The sequence below is a fragment of the Protobothrops mucrosquamatus genome, unplaced genomic scaffold (genome assembly GCF_001527695.2).
Source record: "Protobothrops mucrosquamatus isolate PMUCROS unplaced genomic scaffold, P.Mucros_1.0 scaffold1039, whole genome shotgun sequence".
NCBI lineage: Eukaryota > Metazoa > Chordata > Lepidosauria > Squamata > Viperidae > Protobothrops > Protobothrops mucrosquamatus.
This window is the reverse complement of record NW_015387271.1, coordinates 51,171-76,170: the sequence shown is the minus strand read 5'-3', so window position 1 is coordinate 76,170 and position 25,000 is coordinate 51,171. Positions and strand designations below refer to the sequence as shown.

At 45.7% G+C, this 25,000-nt stretch overlaps 2 protein-coding genes across 3 annotated transcripts in view; both read right to left on the bottom strand.

Moving 5' to 3' along the window:
• UCK1 (uridine-cytidine kinase 1) overlaps window positions 1–6,685 on the bottom strand; it is a 7,448-nt gene extending 763 nt beyond the window's left edge. Inside the window, exons 1-6 of one of the 2 annotated variants that reach the window (XM_015820003.1) lie at window positions 6,575–6,685; window positions 5,041–5,200; window positions 3,548–3,644; window positions 2,258–2,400; window positions 1,431–1,525; window positions 652–700 (exon numbers count right to left, since the gene is read on the bottom strand). In XM_015820003.1, coding sequence (XP_015675489.1) covers window positions 652–700; window positions 1,431–1,525; window positions 2,258–2,400; window positions 3,548–3,644; window positions 5,041–5,200; window positions 6,575–6,685 — 655 coding nt within the window. The remainder of the gene's footprint in view (window positions 1–651; window positions 701–1,430; window positions 1,526–2,257; window positions 2,401–3,547; window positions 3,645–5,040; window positions 5,201–6,574) is intronic. The other variant, XM_015820004.1, reaches the window with a different exon arrangement.
• Window positions 6,686–16,743: 10,058 nt separating this feature from the next.
• RAPGEF1 (Rap guanine nucleotide exchange factor 1) overlaps window positions 16,744–25,000 on the bottom strand; it is a 31,812-nt gene continuing 23,555 nt past the window's right edge. Inside the window, exons 12-22 of the mRNA XM_029284864.1 lie at window positions 23,791–23,881; window positions 22,752–22,836; window positions 21,915–22,007; window positions 20,926–21,111; window positions 20,550–20,634; window positions 19,844–19,938; window positions 19,089–19,167; window positions 18,861–18,962; window positions 17,631–17,728; window positions 17,358–17,486; window positions 16,744–16,894 (exon numbers count right to left, since the gene is read on the bottom strand). Of these exons, the coding sequence (XP_029140697.1) occupies window positions 16,744–16,894; window positions 17,358–17,486; window positions 17,631–17,728; window positions 18,861–18,962; window positions 19,089–19,167; window positions 19,844–19,938; window positions 20,550–20,634; window positions 20,926–21,111; window positions 21,915–22,007; window positions 22,752–22,836; window positions 23,791–23,881 (1,194 nt within the window). The remainder of the gene's footprint in view (window positions 16,895–17,357; window positions 17,487–17,630; window positions 17,729–18,860; window positions 18,963–19,088; window positions 19,168–19,843; window positions 19,939–20,549; window positions 20,635–20,925; window positions 21,112–21,914; window positions 22,008–22,751; window positions 22,837–23,790; window positions 23,882–25,000) is intronic.

The following is a 25,000-nucleotide window of genomic DNA, read 5'->3' as shown; positions in this document are numbered from 1 at the left end:
GCCTGCCAAACGTGAATCTCACTCAGCTGGACTGGACCAGGGGTCTTCAAACTTGGCCCTTTGATGGCTGGTGGACTTCAACTCCCAGAATTCCTCAGCCAGGTGTGATTGGCTGAGGAATTCTGGGAGTTGAAGTCCACAAGCTGGGGTCTTCAAACTTGGCCCTTTGATGACTGGTGGACTTCAACTCCCAGAATTCCTCAGCCAGCAGCATGCCTGGCTGAGGAATTCTGGGAATTGAAGTCCACAAGCTGGGGTCTTCAAACTTGGCCCTTTGATGACGTGTGGACTTCAACTCCCAGAATTCCTCAGCCAGGCGTGATTGGCTGAGGAATTCTGGAAGTTGAAGTCCACAAGCTGGGGTCTTCAAACTTGGCCCTTTGATGACTGGTGGACTTCAACTCCCAGAATTCCTCATCTAGCAGCGTGCCTGGCTGAGGAATTCTGGGAGTTGAAATCCACAAGCAGGGGTCTTCAAACTTGGCCCTTTTATGACTTGTGGACTTCAACTCCCAGAATTCCTCAGCCAGCAGCTGAGGAATTCTGGGAGTTGAAGTCCACAAATCATCAAAGGGCCAAGTTTGAAGACCCCTGGATTGGATAATTCCCCCTCCCCTTTCTCCATAAATTTCAAACAGGCATGTTTCTTACCCATATTATCCACGCCTCGAGGGATAATGACATCCGCATATTTCTTGGTCTGCAAGGGAAGGGAAGAGAAGTCACCATTCTCAAAAGACACACAACGACAACAACCCAGCCTAAGCAAGCAGCATCTGTTCAGAAGCCATCTTAGCCAGAAGAAAGAAAACAGGCTAAGATTTCTTCCAACAGGCACTCAATAAGCTTCGACTTCTACCAATAGATCACAAACGGAGACCGCAATTCCCATTGTTAAGCAAGTCGCCCCATTTTATCAACCCCCCCCCCTTTTTTTTGGCCAAAACTGTTAAGCGAACCACTGCAGTTGTGAATGAGCCGTGTCGTCCTTAAACGAACCCGGCTTCTCCCACCGAACTTTGCTCGTGGGAAGCCGGGCTGAAAAAAGTCACCATTTTTTATTTTATTTTGGGAAAAAAATTAAATCAATCACAAAGCCACCTACAGGCTCACGGCTTATGGGAAAATGACGATCACGTGACTATACATGCACGCTGGTTCCCAGCATCCAAATTTTGATCACGTGACCGTGGGTGTATTGCAATGGTCATAAGAGCGAGGACCGGCTGGCTGTCAGTTAGTTTGAAGAGATGCTAAAGGAACGGGTTTGAATTCGAGAACTACCTATGTATAAAGATTATCTTTGCTGTTGGGACGGGCAACTTGATTCTTAAGTGAATCGTTGCTAAGCGAAACTGAGTCCCGTCGCCCCACCAACTTATTTGGGAAAACTGGGATGGTTTGTAAAGAAGAAGGGAGAGTTTTCATACCGGCAAACAGAACTCTTCAAAGGCAGGCTTGACAAACTTCGTATATTGGGTCAGAATCTGTTCCAAATCCCTTCCTCGCTTCATATCGCGGAGAACTGCCATGGAAGGAACCAAAGAAGAAAAACCAGTTAAAAACATGACTGTCTCTAAGATTTTCTAAGCACCGAAGAGAAGACAGAATGGAGGATTGGAATAACAGAATAGCAGAGTTGGAGGGGACCTTGGAGGTCTTCTAGTCCAACCCCCTGCTCAAGCAGGAGACCCTACGCCATGTCAGACAAATGGCTATCCAATCTCTTCTTAAAAACCTCCAGTGATGGAGCACCCACAACTTCTGGAGGCAAGGAGTTCCTCTGATTGTTCTCATTATCAGGAAATTTCTCCTTAGTTCTAGGTTGCTTCTCTCCTTGATTACTTTCCATCCGTTGCTTCTTGTCCTGCCTTCAGGTGCTTTGGAGAATCCCTTGACCCCCTCTTCTTTGGGGCAGCCCCTCAAATATTGGAACACTGACCAGATAGCATTCTTCTAATATCTGAGGGGCTGCCCCAAAGAAGAGGGGGTCAAGGGATTCTCCAAAGCGCCTGAAGGCAGGAGAAGAAGCAAAGGAGAGAAGCAACCTAGAACGAAGAATTTCCTAACAGGGAGAACAATCAATCAGTAGAACGACCTGCCTCCAGAAGTTATGGATGCTCCATCACTGGAGGCTTTTAAGAAGAGACTGGGCAGCCATTTGTCTGGAATGGTACAGGGTCTCCTGCACAAGCAAGGGGTTGGACTAGAAGACCTCCAAGGTCCCTCCCAGCTCTATTCTGAACCAACGTCTCACCTCTCCGAGACAATCTGACGTCTGAATCGGTGTCGACAAAAAGCCGAAGATGAAACATTTTCCGGATGTTTTGGTTGTAGAAGACTAAGATCCCTTCAAACAGCAGCACGTCGGCAGGGTAAACCATTGTGGTTTCAGGCAATCTGTGCCAATGAAATGGTTCAAGAGTAACTATCCAAGTCACACAGCAAAATATAAATACACACTAGGAAAGCCAGCTGTCCAAACAGCAACTTGGTTTGCACACACACAGGAATACAGGTTGTTCTCGCCTTAGGATCACAACTTGAGGCTAAAATGTCTGCTGCTCTAAGTGAGACATTTGTTTTGGTCCCGTGTTATGTCCTTTGTTGCCACATTTGTTAAGTGAATTGTTGCAATGGTTACTATAATAATAATAATAACAATAATAATAAGTAATAATAACAACAATAACAATAATCTGTAAGCAAGAACTGGTGGGATCATAAAATAGAGAAAGTCATAGAAAATGATAAAATTAAACTGCTCTGGGACTTCAGAATTCAAACAGACAAGCACCTGCAACATAACACCCCGGACTTAACAATTGTCGATAAGAAAGACAAAAAAGTCTGGCTAGTGGACGTGGCAGTGCCTGGAGACAGCAGAACAGACGAGAAAGAACGGGAGAAGATAACAAAATACAAAGACCTACAAATAGAACTAGAAAGAGTGTGGCAAAAGCAAGCAAGGGTAGTACCAATAGTAATAGGCACCTTGGGTGCAATCCTAAAACAACTGGAGCACCACTTGAACACCATCATCGGCATTGACAAATTCACCATTAGTCAATTGCAAAAGGCGGCCTTACTAGGAACTGCTTCCATCCTGCGATGTTATCTGTAATACCATCAAACATCCACATCTGCCTATCCCAGGTCCTGGGAAAGGACTCAAGAGGTAGATAAAAAATTTGGCCTCTGTAGTAGTTTTTAAGCTGAGGACAATCTGTAAAGTTTTGAGGAACTGGGTGAGTTTTAAAGCTGCCCTCTGACAAATTAGGCTAGGCAGATTTATCTATTTATAACACAGGAACTTATAACCACAACGGAGATCGGAAATTTGAGTGCTAAGTGATGCGGTCATTAAGAGAGTAATTACGTGACCAGATCTGTTCTTATGACCATTTTTTTAACCACGGTCATTAAATAAATCGTGTGGCCATTAAGGGAAAAGACAACCAAACAGCAAAAAAAATGTAAGGGGGAAAAAACAACAACGTGGTCACCACACTTGCCTGCCTGCCAGATCCAGGGAACGGACACTGACCTGGAATGGGTCACAAAATCGTACGTCGGGACCTCCACCGCTTGGCCGTCAATGATGTTCTTCAGCGTCATTTCCATCAAATCATTGTCAAAAGCATCTACAGGAAAAAAGAGGATTGAGAAACTTGCCAGAAGGAAGCAGCTGAGATCTCAGTTGACTTCCAGAATATTCCAGATTAGAAGGAATGGAATAAAGATCACGTGAAGTGTTATTATTGCTTTATAAGGCCTTGGTAAGACCACACTTGGAATACTGCATCCAATTTTGGTCGCCATGATATAAAAAAAGATGCTGAGACTTTGCAAAGAGTGCAGAGAAGAGCAACGAAGATGATGAGGGGGCTGGGGGCTAAAACATATGAAGAACAGTCGCAGGAATTGGGTATGTCTAGTCTAAGAGAAAGAGAAGGATTATGGGGGACATAATAGTCTACCAATATTTGAGGGGCTGCCACAGAGAAGAGGGAGTCAACCTGTTCTCCAAAGCGCCTGAAGGCAGGGCAAGAAGCAACGGATGGAAACTAACCAAGGAGAGAAGCAACCTAGAACCAAGGAAAAACTTCCTAATAGAGAGAGCAATCAACCAGTGGAACTCCTTGCCTCCAGAAGTTGTGAGTGCTCCATCACTGGAGGTTTTTAAGAAGAGATTGGACAGCCATTTGTCTGAAATGGCATAGGGTCTCCTGCTTGAGCAGGGGGTTCGGCTAGAAGACCCCCCCAAGGTCCCTTCCAACTCTTGTTATTCTGTTATTCAGAAGTTTCTAGGCAAATGAATTTAATGGAACACCATTAATATCTGTCAGAATCTGAGTTGGTCTAGTGATTCTGGGGCTGGATTAGAAGTCAACCCGACCACAAGTTTAGTTCTCCTTTATGTATGAAGCCAGGCAGGGGACTTTGGGCCAGCCCTCACTCTTTCAAACCTAGAATGAAGGTGTCAAAGGCCAATCACATTTGAAAACATCGCCAAATAAATTCCACAGAGTTGTTCCTGCAGTCACAGAGATGGACTATAACCATAACATCTGGACAAAGAGGAAGATTGATAGAAGTTAGATAGTTATAAAGTTGTGCGCAGGATCAGGTCATTAAGACATTGGTGATTAGTAAAAAGGCCTTATTTGTTGTTGTTGATGATGATGTTACCTAGTTGGGTCATGAAGTGTCTGCAAGAAGACAACCAAGCTCAGAGAGCACCAAGGAACCCACAGCCCTCCTCCCTCTCCTCTTCCTTCTCTTCCCTTTCTCCTTCTCTACACACCCCACTCGCTTTTAGCCCTGAAGATGTTATCTAGTTGGGTCATGAAACATCTGCAAGAAGACCACCAAACTCAGAGAGCACCGAGGAACCCATAAGGTTATATTTCCGTCTCATCGATGGAACTACTCAAAATGTGTTGGCGTCGGAGGTCACCCCTGGCCTCCAGAACCCTAGTTTGGGGTTCTTCCTCCCACCCACCCTTCCAAGCTCAACCGAGGTGGCCCAATAGATACCTGGATGGTCAAAGTTATATTGTCCCTTTAAGGCTTTGGCTTTCTGTTCTGGGGTGAGGACCTTGTAGAATCGATCTTGGCTGAGAATGACAACTTTGCGTTGACGATGATCCACCTCATTTTGACCCAGCAGTTCCATGATCTTCTCACAGACTGTTGACTTTGGAGGAAGGGACGGACAGAACGGGCAAACCGACCAAGGAGGAAAGTTAGCAAAGCCAGAAGTTACAGGTACAGGTTCAAACTCCACTTCACCTCCCAATGACCCACACCTGATGTAACTAAGGACCCATCTCCTCCTCTCCACAACCCCCACTCCCTACTAGCACTGATGATGTTTCCCTAGTTGGGTCATGAAACATCTGCAAGAAAACAATCCCACTCTGAGCTATTGTATATAAACAGGGAGCAAGCCACACTCACAAGGACTGATGATGTTCCCTAGTTGGGCCATGAAACGTCTGCAAGAAAACCACCCAGCTCAGAGAGAACTGAGGACCTCACTCTCCTCCTCCTCCTCTTCCTCCCTTCAACCCCCCCTCCCTTCTAGCACTCATGATGTTCCCTAGTTGGGTCATGAAACGTCTGGAAGAAAACCAGCCAACTCAGAGAGCACCAAGGACCCCCCTCCTTTCAACCCTGAGCTACAAAGATTCTCTTTTATTGATATACATTCAATCAATCAATCAATCTTAGCAGCCAAGACCAAACGAAGCCAGCCTTATTCATTTGTCAGTAACCAGAAATGTCGCACCTATTCACAGGAACTAAACGGAAATCACACCTCGTACTACACATAATTACAAACGGATGTTATCCGTGATGCTAGAGATCACAGATCATATATAGGATAATACAAGCGGGCAGCTGTTGTTGCCCTTGACATCCACACGTGTCAAGCCCACCCAAGCCTGTTTTGGGAAAAAGACGTCAGTCAGTGCCGTTGACAGCTTGCAGCACAAACAACAACACACCCCCCCAGACCCCAGCCCGACCTGAAGCAACAGGGCTTCCATCCTGGATTTTAAACCTTCTCTCCTTCCCCCCCACCACCCTTCCTGCTTTTCCTACGCAGGGGTCTTCCAACTTGGCCCTTTGATGACTGGTGGACTTCAACTCCCAGAATTCCTCAGCCAGGCTTGCCTGGCTGGGGAATTCTGGGAGTTGAAGTCCACCAGTCATCAAAGGGCCAAGTTGGAAGACAACACCCCACCCTGCCCCACAGGGATATTGGAAGAGATGCATCTTGCTCGTCACCTTTTTTGCTTTTCTGCCCTATTATTGCGAATGCATCGAGCATCATCATGCAACCCCCCCCCTTCTACCTCGCCCCACTTTAAAGCCCCCCCCCAAAAAAGCACCTTTTGCTTGCACTTTTGCAAGCAGCGGAAGAAGCTGCAATTCCTCCCCCTCCCGCCCGCCCGGGGCAATGCATTTGCACGGCCCGATTTTTGCAAAGGTTTATTATGATCATCACTATTATTATTATTTATTATTTTGCAAAAATGGGAGAATGGCAGAATTGCAACGATACCTTGCCGCTGGCGGTGCCCCCGCTCACCCCGATCAGGAAGGGCCGCGGGTGAGGCCGCTCCGCTTCTCCGGCCGGGCTGGAGCTGGAAGCGAGGCCGCCCGCGGTGGCCATGAGTCCGGCAGGGCCGAAAAAACGCCGAGCGCGGGGGAGAAAACTACGCCTCCCAGCAGGCCCCGCGCGAGGAAAAAAAAAGCCCCGCGCTGGAGCGGCTGGAGCGCGAGGCATGCCGGGAAACGGAGTCCTTCCGGGTCTGGGACGAAAGCCGCGCTCCCAGCGCACGCGTGACCGGCTGTCATGGGGCGGGAGGAAGAGGCGGGGCTTGACGGCAAAAGGGGCGGGGCTTCGGCAGAACGTGTATCCCAATTTCCTTTGATCTTTTCCTCCCCCCCCCCACGTTGCTACGTAATATCCGGCTTGGCGATGCATAATGCTTAGCTTGCAAGCTAGATATTTCGGTTTATTTTATTTTTTTTATTTCAAATTTAAAAATCTGGATTTTTAAGGCCCATCTATTCCGTGCGGCCGGCCTGGCGTAGTTTGATTATGTTTTAGTGGGGGTTTTGTATGGGGTACTTTTAGAGCAGGCCTGTTATTTAATTCGATTTTAGAACAGAAACTTGTGTATATTTATCGTGGTTTTTTATTATCGCCTGTTCACTGCCCTGAGTCCCGTAAGGGAGATAGGGCGGTATATAAATTCAATAAATAATAATAATAATAATAATAATTATTATTATTATTATTATTATTATTATTATTATTATTATTATTATTATTATTATTTAAGTAGAGGGCACGTGCCCATATTTAAAGTCTACTTAATTCATCCATGCTTCGTTTCCAGGAAATTGGACTGCCAATCACCACCAGTTGGATCTGTAGCTGGCTGACAAACAGTACTCAATGAGTAGTCCTCAGTGATACTACATCCCCATGGAGAGGAGTAAGCAGTGGGGTACCCCCAAAGGCTCTGTCTTAGCCCCAAGTAAACTCTTCAATATCTTCATCAGTGACTTAGATGAGGGAGTTGAAGGGGAACTCATCAAATCTGCAGATGGCAGCAAACTGACAGGTGTAGCCAACACCCCAGAAGACAAACTCGGGATCCAAAAAGATCTTGAGCAACTATTCTATTATTTATAATAATAATAATAATAATGATAAAGTTGGAAGGGACCTTGGAGGTCATCTAGTCCAACCCCCTGCTCAGGCAGGAAACCCTATACCATTTTGGACAAATGGCTGTCCAGTTTCTTCTTAAAAACTTCCAGTGTTGATGCATTTACTGCTTCTGGAGGCAGGTTGTTCCACCGATTAATTGTTCTAACTGTCAGGAAGTTTCTCCTTAGTTCTAGGTTGCTTCTCTCCTTGGTTAGTTTCCATCCGTTGCTTCTTGTCCTGCCTTCAGGTGCTTTGGAGAATAGCTTGACTCCCTCTTCTTTGGGGCAGCCCCTGAGATATTGGAACACTGCTATCATGTATTCTATTTTCTATCTTCTATTCTATTCTCTTATGTTCTATTCCTATTCCTAGTCTAGTCTAGTCTATTTTCTATTCTGTTCTCTATCTTCTATTCTCTATCTTCTATTTCTATTCCTTGTCTATTCTATTTTCTATTCTATTTTCTATTCCTAGTCTAGTCTATTCTATTTCTATTCTATTCTATTCTCTATCTTCTATTCCTATTCCTTGTCTATTCTATTTTCTATTCCTAGTCTAGTCTAGTCTATTCTATTTCTATTCTATTCTATTCTATTCTATTCTCTATCTTCTATTCCTATTCCTAGTCTATTTTCTATTTTATTTTCTATTCTATTTTCTATTCTATTCTATTCTCTATCTTCTATTCTCTATCTTCTATTCCTATTCTATTCTATTTTCTATTCCTAGTCTAGTCTAGTCTATTTTCTATTCTATTTCTATTCTATTCTCTATCTTCTATTCCTAGTCTAGTCTAATCTAGTCTAGTCTATCTGACAAAATGAGTTTCAATGTGGAGAAAAGCAAAGTTTTACATCTAGGCAGGAAACATCAAAGGTACAAGTACAGATTGGGTGAGACCTGGCTAAAAAACAGTAACTGTGAGAAGGACCTTGGAGTCCTAGTAGACAATCCCTTGACTATGAGCCAGCAGTGTGCCGTAGGAGTCAAAAAAGCTAACACAATCCTGGGTTGTATAAACAGAGGCAGAAAATCAAGATCACGCGAAGTATTATTACCGCTTTATAAAACCCTAGTGAGGCCACACCTGGAATACTGCAGCCGATTTGGGTCACCCTATCACAAAAAAGATGTTGAGAGTTTGGAAAAAATTCAGAGAAGAGCAACTAAGATGATCCAAGGCCTGGAGACTAAAATATACGAAGAACGGCTCTTTGGGGGGGGGGGGGATTTTGGGGCTGCAGCCAAACGTGTGTAAAACCTGGGAGGAGGCAGAAGCAAATGCCAGATTGTGAAGATTTGGGTGTGTGTTTGTGTGGCTACACATTGGCAACCTACCCTGGAGGAATTCAGAGTTTATGGACAGAGCAAAGGTCTTGGCAATCAAACCCCAAATGAATCCAGATTATTGGAGCTGGAAAGGTGTAGACATTGCCCTTCGCCCTGACTCGGCTCTTTCTGGGCGGGGAGATGCTGGCACTGCCAAGCCGAGCCAGGATCTTGGCACAGCTTCTCACTGCACACACCACAAATACACACAAACACACACACACAGAGCGGCCTTCGACATCCTTGGCTTTTGGTACACACCGACGTCCCTCTGCAAATAACCCCGTCAATGATTAATAAGTCCCTGGAAAACGAACCTTGGCGACTCGGATGAGTCAAAGGTGGGCCCAGGGGCGCCATTATTTTCCAAGCCGGGGTGAGGAAGATGGCATGGGGCAGGCAGAGGGAGGACAGGGCCCCCACCTGGCTGAGGTGCCCAGATCTTTGAAGGAGGAAGGGGGCTGCGGAGAAGACAGGTAACCGCCTCAATTTTTTTTCTATAAATACTGTAGAAGCTCTGGCCGAGGATGGGCGATGGGTGTGGGTGTCGTTCTCCTTTTTTTCCTGAAGACCAAACTGTGCAAAATGCTAAAGGGGCCTTGGTGGCAGAACCTCCAGGGCTCAAGGCAGTCTACCTGCAACGGAAGCAAGGTGCAGTTCAAATCAAAGGGCCGCCGTTCGACTTACGACCCCAACGGGGAGCCCACAATTTCCGTCACTGAGCGAGACGTCGGCCAAGTGAATTTTGCCCCGTTTTCTTGGGACAGTTGTTAAGTGAGTCCCCGCAGGTGAGCAGCCCGGCTGTTAAGTGAAACCGGCTTCCCTGTTTTGATTTTGCTTGTGAGACGGTCGCAAAAAGGGGATCCCGTCACACACACACACACACACACACACACCCCGGGACGCTGCGACCGTCATAAATGTGAACCAGTTGCCCAGGGTCCAAATTCTGATCATATGAACTACGGGGACGCTGGTAAGTCTGAAAAACGGCCCTGAATAAATATAATTAATACATTTCTTTTTCTTTCTTTCTTTCTTTCCTTCCTTCCCTTTCTCTTTTCTTTCCTCCCTTCCTCTCCTTTCCTTCCTCTCCTCCTCCCCTTTCCTTCCTTCCTTCCTTTTTTTCCTTCCCTCTTTTCCTTCCTTCCTTTCCTCTTTTGTCTTCCCCTCCTCCCTTTTCCTTCCTTTCCTCCCCTCCTCCTTTCCTTCCTTCCTTCCTTTTTTTCCTTCCCTCTTTTCCTTCCTTCCTTCCTTTCCTTTTTTCTTCCCCTCCTCCCTTTTCCTTCTTTTCCTCTTTCCTCCCCTCCTTTCCTTCCTTCCTTTTTTCCCTTCCCTCTTTTCCTTCCTTCCTTTTCTTTTTTCTTCCTCTCCTCCCTTTTCCTTCCTTCCCTCTTTTCTTTCCTCCCCTCCCCTCCTCCCCTTTCTCTTTTCTTTCTTTCTTTCCTTCGCTTTTCTTTCTTCCCCTCCTCCCTTTTTCCTTCCTTCCTTCCTTCCTTCCTTCCTTCCTTCCTTCCTTCCTTCCTTCCTTCCTTTTGTTTATATTTGCAAATGATCCAACTTACTAAGAAAGGGAAGCCAAAGGTTACTTGATGATCAACATTATGGGGGCTGTTGCTTCATTGCAGGACCCGTGGGGAAACCTCTCTCCATTCGACCCACCAAGTGTGGAGGACACCAACATGGATGGAGAAGAAGCCCGTCCGAGCCCATCTCCAGATCACCCAAGGGATGTCGAAAGAGAAGGAGAGGCCCAGCCTTCTCCAGGAAGTGCAGCCCCTGCCAAGTTCACAACGGAGCAGAAGGACCCATCCCAGCCCAACCAACAAGCAGGATCAGATCATCTCCAGAACATGGGAACCATCAATCCAGGCTTCGTAGAAGAACCTCCACCGTATGCTCCACCGGATCCTAAAGACATTCACTTGTATCCACCGTTCCAAGCTGACATTCCACCACGGAGTTACATCTTTTACCAGCCAACATCTCCACGCCAACCGCCAAATGTATTATCCAGTCCTTATCCTTTCACCATTGTGAGTTGAAAATAAGGGGAAATGCAATTTATACATGAGAATATTTGCAGGAGTGAACTGTTGGGCTCCTTGGTGATACCCTTAACTTGGCTGCTTTCTTGCAGACGTTTCATGACCCAACTAGGTAACATCATCAGAGCTAGTTAGGGAGCAGAGTTTGCAGGGAGGAGGAGGAAGAGGAGGAAGAGAAGGAGGAGGAGGAGGACTGTGGGGTCTTTGGTGCTCTCTAAATCTAGTTGTTTTCTTGCAGACGTTTCATGACCCAACTAGGTAACATCATCAGTGCTAGTTAGGAAGCAGAGTTTGCAGGGAGGAGGATGAGGAGGAATGTGGGGTCTTTGGTGCTCTCTAAACCTGGTTGTTTTCTTGCAGACGTTTCATGACCCAACTAGGTAACATCATCAGAACCTCTGAAGAAAGATGGGATGTATCTTGATCAAACGAAAAATTGGGCGAGCTTCTCAGTTCAAGATGGTTCAATTTTGGCTTTTCTTTCAGTACCAGAGTGCCTGGCCTGGAGAGACCCCCCAAGTTGGTGACCAGAGGCTGCCATCCAAGGATTATATGGTGGAATCTGTGCTGGTGACAATTTTCTGCTGCTTGTTCACAGGGCTGATAGCACTTGTGTATTCCCATGAGGTATGTACTGCTACAGCAAAGGAAAAAGCAGAAGTTTAGGAACATTCCTCAACTCACATGCTTTAAGATGGGTGGATTTTAACTCTCAGAATTCCCCAGCCAGCACACTTTAGATGGGTAGACTTCAACCCCCAGAATTCCCCAGCCAGCCTTGCTTTGAGATGGGTGGACTTCAACTCCCAGAATTCCCCAGCCAGCCTTGCTTTGAGATGGGTGGACTTCAATTCCCAGAACCTAAATCAAGTTGTTAGCTCAGTAACAGAAGAAAAAGACTTATGTAGGTAGAAGAGAACAGAGCTGGAAGGGACCGTGGAGGTCTTCTAGTCCAGCCCCCTGCTCAAGCAGAACTTACACCATCTCAGACTAACCCTTGACTTATCTAACCTTTCATTTAGCGACTGTCTGAACTTACCGCAGCACTGAAAAAAAATTGACTTTTCACACTTGTGGATCCCCGTGGCCACAAGTATCAAAATTCGGACGCTTGTCCACTGACTCATGTTTATGACGGTCGCCGTGTCCCGGAGTCACACAATCCTCTTTGGTGACCTTCTGACAGGTCAAAAGGAGAAGCCCGATCCACTTAACAATCAGGTTACTAACTTAATAACTGCAGTGATTGATTCACTTAACCACTGTGGCCAAAAAGGCCGTAAAACGGGGTAAAACTACCTTAACAACTGACTCGCTTAGCAACGGAAAAGTTTGGGATCCCTTGTGGTCCTCCATCCAGGACTTGCCTGCCCTTGGCCCGGCGTCCCAGGAAGAAGTTGAGCAGAGGTCCATTATTCCTCACCTGTTTCTCAGCTCAAGTGGACGTTGATCCGAGATCCTCCGTTTTCTTTCTCACACAGACCCGGGCCGCTCTGAAACGCGGTGACCTCATCCAAGCCGCGGTGGCCTCCCGCAAAGCTCGCGCGCTCGTCTTCTTCAGCCTCTTCTTCGGCGTCTTTGTGTCCATCGGCTGGATTGTCTACGTGGTGGTGACCCTGTATCTATGACCCAAGGGGGTTGGGATGGACCTTAGGGTTTCCTACAAAGTTGTGGCGTGGAGTCTTTGCCAGCTTGGGGACCAGTTTCTCACAATGATGCTTCTTTCTCTTCTCCAAAACCAACCACGTCAACACCTTGCAAGAACGATTGTCCTAAAAAAAAGTGATGAGACACCCCCCTACTCTATCCATTTCTATTTCTATTTTTATTCTACTCTATCCATTTCATATTCTATTTCTATTCTATTCTAATCTATTCCATTTTCTGTTCTATTCCATTCCATTTTCTATTTCTATTTTCTATTCTACTCTACTCTACTCTAATTCCATTCCATTCTATGGACTTACCAAGGCTAACTTAATTGCTATTTCATTAGTCTTATTTCAAGAAATACAAGAACAGTCTGGTCCAAGAAGTGTTTAAAGAAAATGCCAGATAATCTCCTTGGAAAAGCTACACAGGTTATCCCCCGAGGCAGGTCAGGAGGGTGAATGTTGATCCATGGGTTCTTCAAACCCTGAGATCCAATCAGGGGCCCGGCACTGTGAAGACATCAGCAATTCCATACCAATTTTTATTTAGGACGCTCAATTTAGGAACAATAAATGCTTGAAGGATTTTTGCCCATTCGTGTCCATCATTTGACCACTGACCTACAGGTGTAATAGGGATCAGCAGCTGATCTTCATGCACAGGTAAAAAGATTGGATGGATGGATGGATATGATAGATATATAGATGACAGAGATAATGATAGAGAGATGATATATAATAGAGATGATAGAAATAGATAAATAGATAGATAGATAGATAGACAGACAGACAGACAGACAGACAGACAGATATATAGATCAATGATAAATAGAAATTAGGTAAATAGATAGGAAGATAGATTGGACAGGAGATAGATGATAGACAGACAGGACAGATACATAGATCAATGATAAATAGATTAGGTAGGTAGATAGGAAGGTAGATAGATAGATAGACAGACAGACAGACAGGAGAGATAGATGGATAGATAGGAGATAGATGAGTAGACGGATAGATGGATAGGAAATAGGTAGATAGAAAGACAGAAGAGATAGATGGATAGATAGGAGATAGATGAGTAGACGGATAGATGGATAGGAAATAGATGAGATAGATAGATAGATAGATAGATAGATAGATAGATGGATAGATAGATGGATAGATAGATGGATAGATAGATGGATAGGAAATAGATGAGATAGATAGATAGATGGATGGATGATAGGAGAGAGAGAGAGAGACAGACAGACAGACAGACAGACACAGACAGACAGAGACAGAGAGCTTATGAGAACAGTCTTCTCTGCAATGTTGCCACTAGTGCCTAAGCTTTTGAGATATAGCAAAGGGCAAAAAAACCAAACCACCTGAATTTCTTTGATCAGTTCCTCAATGCCCATTTCAACTACTTATTTTCAACTTGGCATAGGTGGAAATACATTTGCATGTTGAATTCACGGGTGCATCTTTGAAAACCTTGTTACCGCTGATGGCGACAGAAGCAAGAACGATCTTTTACGCTATGCTGCTGGGCAGAGGCCACATTGCAGGAAAAGCACAATCACGAAGAGGCGGAGTTCTTTAACTGCGTTTATTTTCACTAGGTTTTTTTTTCTTCTTCTCTCCCTTGAATATAAAAAACAACAACGGTTTTCAGTTTTTTTTTTATTTGCAAGTTGGGGATCTACACCGTTGAGCCATAAATACACAGTGTTGGGCTCAGGAGACCTGGCGGATGAGGCAGCCAAGTTAAGATAACCGAGGACAATTTTGTAAACGTTTATCAGGCTTCTCTTTTGATTTCCAAAATCAAACGGAGTCTCCCCCCTTTTTCTCCTTTCACGCCTTCCTCAGCGCTGCTCTCCGTAGCTCAGTGATTCTCAACTGTGGCAGGTTGAAGATATGTAAATTTCCACTCCCAGAATTCCCCAGCATGGGGAGGAGGAGGAGGAGGGGGTGGGGAAAGGAGGAGGAAGAGGATCATAACGATGGAGAAAAAGGAGAAGGAGGAGAAGGAGGAGAAGAGGAAAAGGATCATAATGATGGAGAAAAAGGAGGAGAAATGAGGAGGAGGAGGAGGAGGAATATCCATCATGGAGAAAGGAGGAGGAGAGGAAGAGGAAGAGAAGGATCATAATGATGGAGAAAAAGGAGAAAGGAGGAGGAAAGGAGAATCATGATGGAGAAAAAGGAGAAATGAGGAGGAGGAGAAGAGAAGAAGGGTCATAATGATGGAGAAAAAGGAGAGGAGGAGGAGGAGGAGGAAAAGGATCATAATGATGGAGAAGAAATGAGGAGAGGAAGAGGAGAAGAAGGATCATAATGATGGAGAAAAAGGAGAAAGGAGGAGGAGGAGGAGGAGGAGGAGGAGGAGGAGGAGGAGGAAGAGGAAAAGGAGGAGGAGGAGGAAAAAAGAGAAGGGATGATGCCTTTGGTGGTTTAGGAGATGGAGCAGGAAAAGAGAATGAAAAAGAGGAGAAGAATTGATGGCGACAGAGAAGAAAAAGAGAGAAGGGGAAGGTGGTAGGGGTGATGGAGAAGGAGACAAGCAACCGTGGAAAGAGGCCACCTCAGTTCTGGCCACTGAGCAAGGGGAGAAAATCAAAGACGAAGCATGAATTACGCCCCAAACCATAACCTTCCCAAATGGGGAAGGCAAGAGTCTCGGCTATCTGATTTCAGGGAGCAGAGAATGGAAGAAGCCCTAGAAATTTCTCCAGCAGGCCTTGAGGGAAGCTGAAGGACAAAACACCGGCTGTGCCGCATGGGAGTGATAGTCCAACACATCTGGCAGGTACTCTGGAAGAGAACCTTCAAGGGGATGCTGCCTCTTATTTTAACGGTTGGGATGGGAGTAAATTTAGGTTTAGTCATTGTCTCTGGAGCCCAACGATCCCAACCAACCTGGTTTAATTCTGCCCACGATGGGTTTGACCTAACTGTGGCTTGTGCCTCGGCTGATGCCTTCACAGCCTAGAGTTTTTTTTTTGTCTCGTTCCTATCCATTTTCCTTTTTTAAAAAACGATTCCTTGCCAAAATAATAATAATAATAATAATATTAATAACCAACTAAAAACAACCAAAACAAAATGACAAATGCCCCCCCAAAAGAAAAAACAAAAAACAAAAGAAAGAAAAAAATATCCACGGGCAAATTCAAACATGCACATCGCCACGAAAACGCAATGGTCCTAGGATCCCGTGTGTGTGTACAGGCGGGCTGTGTTTTTTTTCTACATATTTACTGCCTTTACAAGCTAGTACCGTCGCTAAGTTAGACGTTCCCCGTTTCCCACGCGGAAATCCGTACGTCGGGGGGTGGGTGGAGAGTGAAGAGATGACACTAGAGTTTCGGATAGGAGGAGGAAGCGATTCAAGTTCGGGTAAGAGATGGAGAGAAGGACGGTTGGTGAAAGCCCCCCACAAGGTCTTCTGTCCCTACTCTCCAGAAGGACGACGTCAGCCGGTGTTGTCGGGTCAACGCCGTCTCCGACAGGGAAGGTGGTGGAGGACCCAGAGTTTACCTCCACCCCTTCCAAGCTTCCTTGGCTCGGCTCGGCCCACTTTTTTTTTTTCCTAGAGTGGAAGTATCTGAGATGGTTCTCCTCGGCACGGTCTTCAGGAAATGTCCTTGGCCAAACCCATCCATGGTTACCCCATGGCGATCTCGGTTTACGTCTCTCTTCTCCACTTGAGAGTGTGCAAAAAATGTAGGCTGGCTGATTTCCCCCCACCTCTCTCTCTCTCACACACACACACACATCTTGGGTACAACTTGACATTTGGCCAAGCGGGAAGTCAACCCTTCCGATTCTTTTCTGTCCCTCACTTTCCAGACCAGGAGGGCGATGTACAAGAGCCCAGAAGTGATGGAGAAAGATCAAAGGAGGGGAGAGAGATCTGCGCGGAGTGCCAAGGCTTCGAGCTCGTCGCCAGTCCCAATCGGATGCCCACGGCCTTCCTGCTTCGCCCCCCTTCCTAAGTCTTCTCTTCCCGGTCTGTTTTCCGCCGCGTGATGTTTCGGGGTTTGATTTTGAGTGACAGTTCCCACAAGGCCTCCTCGGCCAGATGATCGCTGAAGTCGTTGAAAAAGGAGATGATGTCATCGTTGCGTTTGATGTCGTAATGCCTGCAAAGATCAGAGACAGAGAGAGAGGGGCCGTTTAGACCGTTTAGACCAGAACGGACCCAAGTTGGGTCAACCCTTCAGTGTTATAAAATACAGGCACTCTCCTCCACTTAAGATAACAATTGAGGCCAATTTTTCTCTCGCTAAGTGAAACGTTTGTTAAGTGAGTTTTGCCCCATTTACGACTGTTGTTAAGTGTATCACTGCAGTTAAGTTAGTAACGTGGTTGTTAAATGAATCTCGCTTCCCCTGTTGACTTTGGCTGTCGCAAAAGGGGATCACGTGACCCCGGGACTGTCATAAATATGAGTCGGTTGCCGAAGGACTGAATTTTGATCCAGTGACCATGTTGCGACGGTCGTTAAGTGTGAAAAGCATGCCTGGTTCCCGACATCCCGAAACGTGGACACGGGGAACAAGAAAGCCACAGGCCAAAGAAGCAGGGAACACCCCCCCCCCTTACACTTGCTGGAACCGCCTCATGTTATCCAGGATGTTGAACTGCTGCCATCGCTTGGAGAAGTTGACTTTGCCGTCGATGTAGTCGGGGTTTCCCAGGTGCACGAAAGTCAGGTCTTGCAGGATCAGGCCCCTGGAGAAGGAGAGGGGGAAGGGAAGAGCTCCGCTTAATGACCTGGGTTGGCGTTCTCAATGGGTTAGGCTCAGGTTGAAGAGATGGCTTTTGTAATGTTCTCCAAAGAGATGGGAAAAAAAGAAGGGTTGTGTAGCTACTCACAAGTAAGGGATGCAAGGGGGTTCGACCTCACCAAGAGCAGCCCGGTAAGCCCGGAAGGAGGACGAGCTGTCAATCAGAGTACAATACTCCGCTAAGCCCTAGAAAAAAAAGAAGAAGAAAAGTTTAGGTAGTCCTTGACTTACTGTACAAGCATCTGTTTAGCGACCGCTTGGAAGTTAGAACTTGGCTGGGCCTCAGCCAAGGTCTTCTGCTCGCTCACGAGGGCCGATTTCCATGAATGTTATTTTTGTAAGCTGCCCAGAGTGGGAGGGACGGAGCGGGCAGACGTACAAAATGTTCTTAAATGACAGAAAAATAGACTTCCAATTACTGTTACTTTGGTCATCTTAACTTTGGGTCTGGCGAGGTGGGCTAGCTTGGAAGAACTGGAGTGTGGCATCATCAAACTCTTTTATTATACACACTCTCTCTCACACATACAAACACACAGAGAGAGAGATGGAGAGAGAGAGGGAGAGGGAGAGAGAGAAAGAGAAAAAAGAAAGAGAGAAAGAGAGAAAGAAAGAGAGAAAAGAGAGAAAAAGAGAGAGAGGAGAGAGAAAGAGAAAGAAAGAAAAAAGAGAGAAAGAGAGAAAAAGAAAAAGAAAGAGAGAGAGATGGAGAGAGAGAGGGAGAGGGAGAGAGAGAAAGAGAAAAAAGAAAGAGAAAGAGAGAAAGAAAGAGAGAAAAAGAGAGAATAAGAGAGAGAAAGAGAGAGAGGAGAAAGAGAAAGAAAAAAGAGAGAAAAAGAGAAAAAGAAAAAGAAAGAGAGAGAGAGGGAGAGAAAGAGAGGGAGAGAGAGAGGGAAAAAGAGAGAGAGTGCAAGGAGAAATATGGATGTGAAATACAGGTAGTCTGTATGACTTCATTTAGTGACTGTTCAAAATCACAATGGCACTGAAAACAGTAACTTATGTCTGTTTTTCAGACCACCGTCGCGGCATCCCAAAATTCAAAATTCAGACGCTTGGCCACCGACTCATATTTACGACGGTCGCAGCGTCCCGGGGTCACGTGACCTTCTGACAGTGGGGAAGCTAGATTCATTTAACAGCTGCGTTCCTAACTTAACAACTTGCCGCGATTCCCTTTGCAACCGTGCCGAGAAAGGTCACGAAGCGGGGCAAACCCCCCATAACGAATGTCCCGCCTAGCGACAGAAATTTTGGGCTGGGCTGTGGTCGTAAGCCGAGGGAACCCCCCCCCCCGTCAAAAGTGAAAGCAACCCACCTCGGAGGTCTGCTTCTGCCACTCCAGACGCCGAATGGGGGCTGAATCCAGCGCGGAGAGGATGGCCAGGTAGGAGTTGAAATTGTTGAGTTTCCGTAAGTGCTGCGGGCGAGAGGGAGAATCGAGGCAGTTGTGTTACTTACCTGTGGCTTACCTGTTACCTTACTTACCTTGCTTACCTGTGGCAGCCCTCTTCCCTCCCTCAGCCATCCCCAGCTGGAGCTTTACCTTCATGATTTTGATAAATTTCAGCAACAGCCTCTCTCGGTCTTGAGACTTTTCCTGCTGCATGATTATCGAACGGACCCTGCGGATTAGAAAAAGATTTTACAAAATTGACCAGACGTCTTAAATTTCTTATATGGGGGGAAACTGAGTCCAGCTTTTTTTTTTAAAATAGATAGATAGACAGACAGATAGACAGACAGACAGATGATGAGAGGATAGATAGATAGATAGATAGATAGATAGATAGATAGATAGATAGATAGATAGATAGATAGATAGATAGATAGATAGATGGATGGATGGATGGATGGATGGATGGATGGATGGATGGATGGATGGATGGGAAGATAGATGATAGATAGATAGATAGATGGATAGATAGATAGATGAGAGAATAGATAGATAGATAGATAGATAGATAGATGATGGATAGATAGATAGATGATGGATGGATGGACGGATGGATAGATAGACAGATAGATAGATAAATAGATATAGACAGATAGATAGATAGATAGATAGATGATAAGAAGATAGATAGATAGATAGATAGATAGATAGATGATAAGAGGATAGATAGATAGATAGATAGATAGATAGATAGATAGATAGATAGATAGATAGATAGATAGATAGATGGATGGATGGATGGATGGATGGATGGATGGATGGATGGATGGATGGATGGGCCCAAAATCACCTAGCTGGCTTTCATAGCTGTTGGGAAATAGACTGGAACCCTTGTTCTCTCTTACCAGTAAGACATATTATTAAAGTGCTCGGTGAACTGCGTCAAGTTGGGACTTTTCTCCTCATTCTGTTCCTTTGCCCAGAGTAAAACTTCAGGGATCTGAAAAGGATGAAGAGGACATAGAAAAGTTAGATAGCTCTTCCATTACTGCAGTATCAACTTCTATTCTATTCTATTCTATTCTATTCTATTCTATTCTATTCTATTCTATTCTATTCTATTCTATTCTATTCTACTCTACTCTACTCTACTCTACTCTACTACTCTACTCTATTATTCTAGTCTAGTCTAGTCTAGTCTCCTTCGAAGGCAGGTGTTTGATATCTGCACCCCGGGGGTGACTTCTGAGTCCTGCCCACAACCAGGATGGCACCACCGGGCAACGGTAGGTCATTTGAACAGGGAGTTATGCAGAGATACAATGGGCACATGGAGAGAGCGGACCTCTATGTGGTTGGTTGGGCAGGAAGAACCGGAAATGATTTTAGAAACCAGCTACTCCTTTGATTGGAAAGGAAACATGCTGAAGATACGGGCATTGTGCAGAGATGCAACGGGCACCCTCCTTGGACTTGATAGGGCCTTAAAACACACACACACACACACACACACACACACACACACACACGCAACGAGAACACCTAGAATTATGAGTTAGGGATGGCTGAGATGATACGCTGGTGGTTAACTTCGATGCATCGTTTTTGTACCTCAATCTTATAAAACAGCTCGGCGTCAAGGAGCGTGAGCTGTTCTGAAATTTCGTGGCTGTGAAAATCATGGAGAGTGCCAGGCCTGGAAAAGAGAAACAAAGGAGAAAAGAAACAGATTTATTGAGAAGGGTATATATATATATATTCACCCTTCAAAAAGAGAAAACAAACCCAAACGAACATGAAATGACGGGCTGAACGTGACATTCAACATCCCGGTTATCTCATCCTATTTGACTGCAGAAATAATTGCAGAAAGGATGAATTTCTGTCATTGGCTAAGCATTCTGGACTGCAGCTTCCTTAGTAAAGTTTCTGGGTTGTTTTTCCCCCCCTATGGTTCTCCCCCGTGGAGCTTGGCCACCCATCTTACCTCGCTGCCACCCATCGGGCTGCCAAAGGCTTGATGGAGTTGGTGTAACGCAGCATTTTCCTCTGATTGACTTTGTCCAGGATATTTTTGCGCAAAACCCGGGCGAGGCTCAGCTCTCCGTTGCAGACCAAGCGGAAGACCAGTTCCATCAGCAGCTTCAGGATCTCCTCGGTCAGCTCTACCAAACTGGAAAAGGAAGCGATCCGGTGAAGCCTACCCTTCAGATCCACCAAGGAGCAGCTGATGCGACGCCTCTGTGGATCCCCAAGGTGGAACTCGATTGGGGTCCTGAGAAGCTTTCTCTGAACTTAAACGAGGTTTCCCACATCTTAGCCCTCACGATCTTAAAGTAGATCTTCAATGGGCTAGTCCTCATGATGGTAGGAGGAAATTTGACAGCCCAAGCAGTTACATCCACAGAAGGTTCAGATCCGTTAAAAGACATCTAACCAGTCACAGATCATGTACTATGTTTATTTTATAGGTAGTGAAGTTTAATACAAGAATACATTTAGCGTATTGACTATTGGGTGACCTAGAACCCATGTGTAGTTAAAAGACATCTAACAAGCCACAGATCATATACTATGTTTATTTTATAGGTAGTGAAGCTTAATACAAGAATACATTTAGCATATTGACTATTGGGTGACCTAGAACCCATGTGTGGTTAAAAGACATCTAACAAGCCACAGATCATGTACTATGTTTATTTTATAGGCAGTGAAGTTTAATACAAGAATACATTTAGCATATTGACTATTGGGTGACCTAGAACCCATGTGTGGTTAAAAGACATCTAACAATCCACAGATCATATACTATGTTTATTTTATAGGTAGTGAAGTTTAATACAAGAATACGTTTAGCGTATTGACTATTGGGTGATCTAGAACCCGGGTCTGGTTCTAGCTTGTTCTTCTTCTTCTGCAGATCAAATCCAAGCCACCCACCCCAAAAAAACCATATTTAACAGAGTTTCCCCTTACCATAATTCATCCACCACTCGGACCAGGACAAAAAAAGTATTCTTGCTGACTCGTTTCTTATTGTTGTCTGGACAGTGACAGAACTTCTCATACGTTGGAGGGTGAGTTAAAGAAGTTACAACAGGTGGTGAGAACAACCAGCCAACACTGCTGGTCTTAGTAGGATCAAATTCCTGGGTGGGAATCTCCAAAGCTGTAGACTACACTGGCAAGTGAGACAACTTTTTAGAACAGGGGTGTCCCGACCTTGGCAACTTTAAAGACGTGTGGACTTCAACTCCCAGAATTCTGCAGTCAGCACGCAGGCTGGGGAATTCTGGGAGCTGAAGTCCACCAGTCTTGAAAGTTGCCAAGATTGGACAGGCTGGTTTAGAAGACAATGACAAACCAGTTCTGTATTCATTTGGTCTGGTCTGGTCTGGTCCGGGAGAGACTGCAACAGTCTAAGTGTGAAAAACGGTCATAAGTCACTCTTTTCAGCACTGAATGATCAATAGTTGTAAGCTGAGGACTGCTTGCATAGGGTCTCCTGCTTGAGCAGGGGGCTGGACTAGAAGACCTCCAAAGTCCTGTCCAAAACTGTTTTCCTGTATTCTGGTACCTGGAAAGGAAACGGATGCGCACATGGAATCCTTCAGCTGAGTCTGGATTAGGACTTTACTTCTTGTGGTTTACAGCTTGGAAGTTGGTCTAGTCTAGTGCTGATCTTGGACATTGTAGGTGTAGGTGTCATCTAACAAGACAATATCCAGCACCATGCACTTCTCAAGATCCTGGGGGGTGGGGAAAGTCACCCCTCCACCCCCATTTTGTCTATCCCCTTCCCCAAAAGGATATCGGTATTGTAGTTTTTTTATCAGCTCTTCGGGCGAAATGAACGTTCGGTAAGTTGTCAAGAAGGCTTCGCAGTAAAGCACCAAGTCTGGGCGAGGGAGGAAGAAAAGAGGGACAAAAATAGAAATTAATTCACCTTCTGATCAAGCAGGGGGTCTTCTCGATCTGGGGGGCATCACCGCTTCCACCCGGGATGAATTTCTAAGCGTTCGTGACCCTAAGGGGCCAGGAGCACCCAGAGAGATGAGAGTTGGGCAAAGGAAAAACAGCAAACACAACTCCACAAAATACTGTAGCAACCTGGGAAGCCACGATTAGAAAGCCCGGTTGACCATTATACCCGTCTTCCAGACCATAATATAGCTCAGGATGGAGAGTAGATATTTTATTCACTGATTTGTTTTATCGATTGTATTTAGAAACTGTCCTTCTCCCTCATAGGGGGACCCTGGGTGGCATGCAAAAAATATGTTGAAAACTTAAAAACTGAATCTATAGAGCCAGATTGGGCTTGTGGTTAAGGTAGCAAGCTAGAAACTAGGAGATTGTGAGTTCTAGTCCGGCCTTAGGGATGAAAGCTAACTGGGTGACTTTGGGCCAATCACCAGGAGACGGTGAGTTCTAGTCCCGCCTTAGATGTGAAAGCCAGCTGGGTGACTTTGGGCCAATCCCCAGGAGACGGTGAGTTCTAGTCCCGCCTTAGATGTGAAAGCCAGCTGGGTGACTTTGGGCCAATCACCAGGAGACGGTGAGTTCTAGTCCTGCCTTAGGCATGAAAGCCAGCTGGGTGACTTTGGGCCAATCACCAGGAGACGGTGAGTTCTAGTCCTGCCTTAGGCATGAAAGCCAGCTGGGTGACTTTGGACCCATCACCAGGAGACGGTGAGTTCTAGTCCTGCCTTAGGCATGAAAGCCGGCTGGGTGACTTTGAGCAACTTTTCAAGGATCTCCTTCCAAAATCCTTCCTGTGTCTCGACGGCAAAATCTCACACGAGTTGCGAATGTGGGCCTTGCATCGGGGTGAGCCCACGGTCCCTCTTACCTTTTACCGTCCCCTCCACCGTGGCCGTCTCCGTCGCGTGCACCAGCAGGATGTCTCCTGAGCCCCCACGGACATCCGGACCATCGTCACCCTGCAGTAGAAGACCCCAAAAAAACCCCACTAAGAGATGATGCACCAATTTCCTTTGGATGTGGTCATTGTGCGTTTCTTGAACAGGTCTGCAAACTGACCGGCATCCATCTTCTCCTCCCGTTGTGCAAATGCCTTGAATGCAGGTTGACTGTGACCCAAACACTCGGCAGGTTTCTTGTATGAACCCACCTTGCGTGGCTTCAAACTAAGAAAGGTCAAGCTCCCCAAATATCCAAATAGGGGCTGTGAAAGAAATCCTTTTGAGGGACTGAGAATTATGGAATAACAGAGTTGGAAGGGACCTTGGAGGTGGTCTAGTCCAACCCCCTGCTCAAGGAAGAGACCGTTCCAAAATGGTTGTCTCATCTTTTCTTGAGGATCTCCAGGGATGGAGCACCCACAAATTCTGAAGGCGAGCATTTCCACTGATTGTTCTCACTGTCAGGAAGTTTCTCTTTAGTTCTAAGCTGCTTCTCTCCTTGATGAGTTTCCACCCGTTGCTTCTTGTCCTGCCTTCAGGCGCTTTGGAGAATAGCTTGACTCCCTCTTCTTTGGGGCAGCCCCTGAGATATTGGAAGACTGCTATCCTGTCCCCCCTCGTCCTTCTCTTTATCACGCTGGACATAGCAATAGCATTTATATACCGCTTCACAGTGCTTTTCAGCCCTCTAAGCGGTTTACAGAGTCAGCATCTCGCCCCCGACAATCTGGGTCCTCGTTTTACCCACCTCAGAAGGATAGAAGGCTGAGTCAACCTTGAGCCAGTCAGGATCGAACTCCTGGCTGTGGGCAGAGTTAGCCTGCAATGCTGCATACAACCAGTGGGCTACCAGGATATATCCTAGTTCCTTTAACTATTCATTGTACCGTTTAGCCTCCAGACCCCCTCATCATCTTTGTTGCTCTTCTCTGCACTCTTGACCTCCGTACAATGGGGGACATACGCCTCTTCCGCCGAGCCCTAAAGACCTATCTGTTCCAAGAGGCCGGTCTGGCATAAATCTGAAACTCTACAATTTTAAATTGGGTATAATTTTATATTATTATAGTGGGTTTTAGGACAGGACAAATAATTTAATTAGTTTTAAATATTTTAAATATTATGGTATTGCTGTTT